We start from the raw sequence: 2,503 nt of genomic DNA, 5'->3' as shown, positions 1-2,503 counted from the left end.
TTTTTTTTTCAAGTCCTTATCTTTGCATATGTCCTCACTATTGACAGCAAGAAGCAGTGTGGATACCATTAGGTTTCCACTAATGTCTTCCAGTCATTTCTATATTTTTCCAAGTCAGAGGCTACAACTGGCTCCACAAGGAATCAAAATAGAGGTCACTGCAGCAGCAGTGACTTCCAAGCTGTTTGCTAAATTTAGCTGTCCAATACTTTCCACTCTAATGAGAACTGTGAACTGCAATTATAGAATGTTGGGACAGAATGGGAGCTTAAAGGTCATCCTATCCAACCCCCTCATTTTTCTGATGAAGGTATGTGGACCTAGATATAGCCTGTGACTTGCTTGAGGCCACAGGGCTTGTTGACAGTGGAGATGGAACTCGAGCTATGATCACCTTAGTCCCGGGGCAATGCAGTCCTGGCTACAGCACAGATGCTCTGCCTCCTATGATCAGTCTAACCTAACCAGATCTTACAGCATAAATACAGCTGGTATTACTGGTTCTGGCTTACCCTCTGTGGCCATTCATCTATTTGGTGGCTGAGTGTGAAACAGCAAAGGTGTTGGACTTATAAGTTGCTACAAGAGAAATGAAATGAGTCCATCCCCAAACCCAACCCCCAACTCTAAAATCTTCCTGCTGAGGTTCATCAATAATGAATGGCCCATCCCTGCAATACTCAGAGGGAGCTTACATTGCACTTTGGAGCAGCCGGTTAGTAATATACAGTGGATAGAGCCCTTCTTTCAAATCCCAGGGCAGTGGGTCCTTCAAGGCTAGCATAGCATTTTCAATTAGCTGCTGAGTGAATGCTTGGCATGTGTATTCGTGAAGAGGCACAGAATTAGCTTATTGTTCCTTTCTGTATTGTGCTGAGAGGATCCAAGGGATTGGTGGGGAGACAGGCAAGCCAGGCATCACTGTGGATGTTGAGGAAGGGAGTCACTCAGACTTCAGCATCTTCATTCACTTGCTCGCTCTGGAATTAGAGCTATTTATTACGAAGCACTTTGTGGGCTTGGTGGAGTGTGCCTGAGGAAAAACATCCCGGACAGCACTTGGGTTAAATCTTTCCAAGCTCCTCACATCTCTGACTAATTCTCATCATTATCATGGAGCCCAACAGTCCCAAAAAGATACAATTTGCGGTGCCTTTATTCCAGAGTCAGATTGCACCTGAAGCAGCAGAGCAGGTAAGGAGAACTGGGTGGGGAACAATTCCTGCACATAAGGTAACACAAACCTACATTCTTGTTATCAATTCAAAGGTTCTCTACCTCTTGAATTTGCCTTTGTGATTTTCAGGATATGTGAATGAGAAATAAGTTGGTTTCCATATGCACTTGTATTGGAGATGCAGTGGGGGGAACTATCGGCTAAAATGCAGCAATTTGTTTGATACAAAATTAACACTCATTGGAGAAAAATGGTGATATTAAAAATTTGTATTTGGGTCCATAAATTTGTTTGCTTTTGCTTGTTGAAATAACATGTTCACCATGTAGAGCACCTTTAAAAATATTCTCAAAATTAGCAACATTTTATTTCATTCTTTATGAAGTAAAAAGATTGATTTAACAATGAAAGCATTAAATCCTGGAATAATTTCAGATTATAGGTCTAATATTTTACTTTAATATGTTTTTCATTGTGGATCCAGAGCAGTAATTATAAGTATATGTAACATAGGATAGATAGGATTTGTGGGTATATGTATAATTTTAAAACATTTTATTCAGATGTTACAAAAAGTATTTTAACATTTCCTGGTTTCTTTTTCTGTGTCTAATATTGGTTTACATCTGTATCACTTTTCATATTCAGATTTACTTAGACTCTTGGTGCAATGAGACCACATAAAAGATTCCTTGTAAAACTACAACTGTGGGAGGCAAAAGCAAAGGGACTTATGGAGACATCCATCTAATTCCTTAATTTCTTAAATCCTAAATTATTCCCGAATCCTTTTCCAAATATTTGATACAAGGTCTTAAACGTAATTATTGAATCTGAGGCTCATAACTTTCTAGGATGTGTTTTGGCAATTTGAAGAAGATCCACCCAGACTCAGGCCAGATAAATACCACCTTGAACATGTATTTACACTGAATGGGGCACTGCTTATATCTTAGACAAGATTTCATTACTAAATATTACTCTCTATCCTACTGGCACATACTTTGAGAATTTATCTGTGAATGAATATATTAAAGAAATAAAAGATATGAAATCAAGAGATTGTAATCATAATATGCTCCTGCAGCTCTTAAGACAAGAAAAATAAAAACCAAATCTCTTAGTTTTACATGAATTACATATTCTCATAAGATCTGTATTCATCCTTTATTTGCTGATCTGTTCTAAATACTATACTAGAAAATAAAAAAGCTAACAATATTAATTGAAATTTAAAACTCATGCTGCTAATTAAACTGTGGCACCTGCTAGAAATTTGAGGTTTCCAAACTCTTCTTACCCCATTTAGAAATAAGGGTAATCGGG

General features: G+C 37.8%; 1 protein-coding gene across 2 annotated transcripts in view; it reads left to right on the top strand.

The window, feature by feature from the left end:
• Positions 1-823: 823 nt before the first annotated feature.
• PPP1R1C (protein phosphatase 1, regulatory (inhibitor) subunit 1C) overlaps positions 824-2,503 on the top strand; it is a 140,085-nt gene continuing 138,405 nt past the window's right edge. The window contains exon 1 of one of the 2 annotated variants that reach the window (XM_008577585.1): positions 824-1,194. In XM_008577585.1, the coding sequence (XP_008575807.1) occupies positions 1,114-1,194 (81 nt within the window). In that variant the 5' untranslated portion in view covers positions 824-1,113. The remainder of the gene's footprint in view (positions 1,195-2,503) is intronic. The other variant, XM_008577584.1, reaches the window with a different exon arrangement.

Source organism: Galeopterus variegatus, unplaced genomic scaffold (genome assembly GCF_000696425.1).
Source record: "Galeopterus variegatus unplaced genomic scaffold, G_variegatus-3.0.2 Scaffold1546, whole genome shotgun sequence".
In the NCBI taxonomy this organism is placed as follows: Eukaryota; Metazoa; Chordata; class Mammalia; order Dermoptera; family Cynocephalidae; genus Galeopterus; species Galeopterus variegatus.
This window is presented reverse-complemented; position numbering and strand designations above follow the sequence as displayed.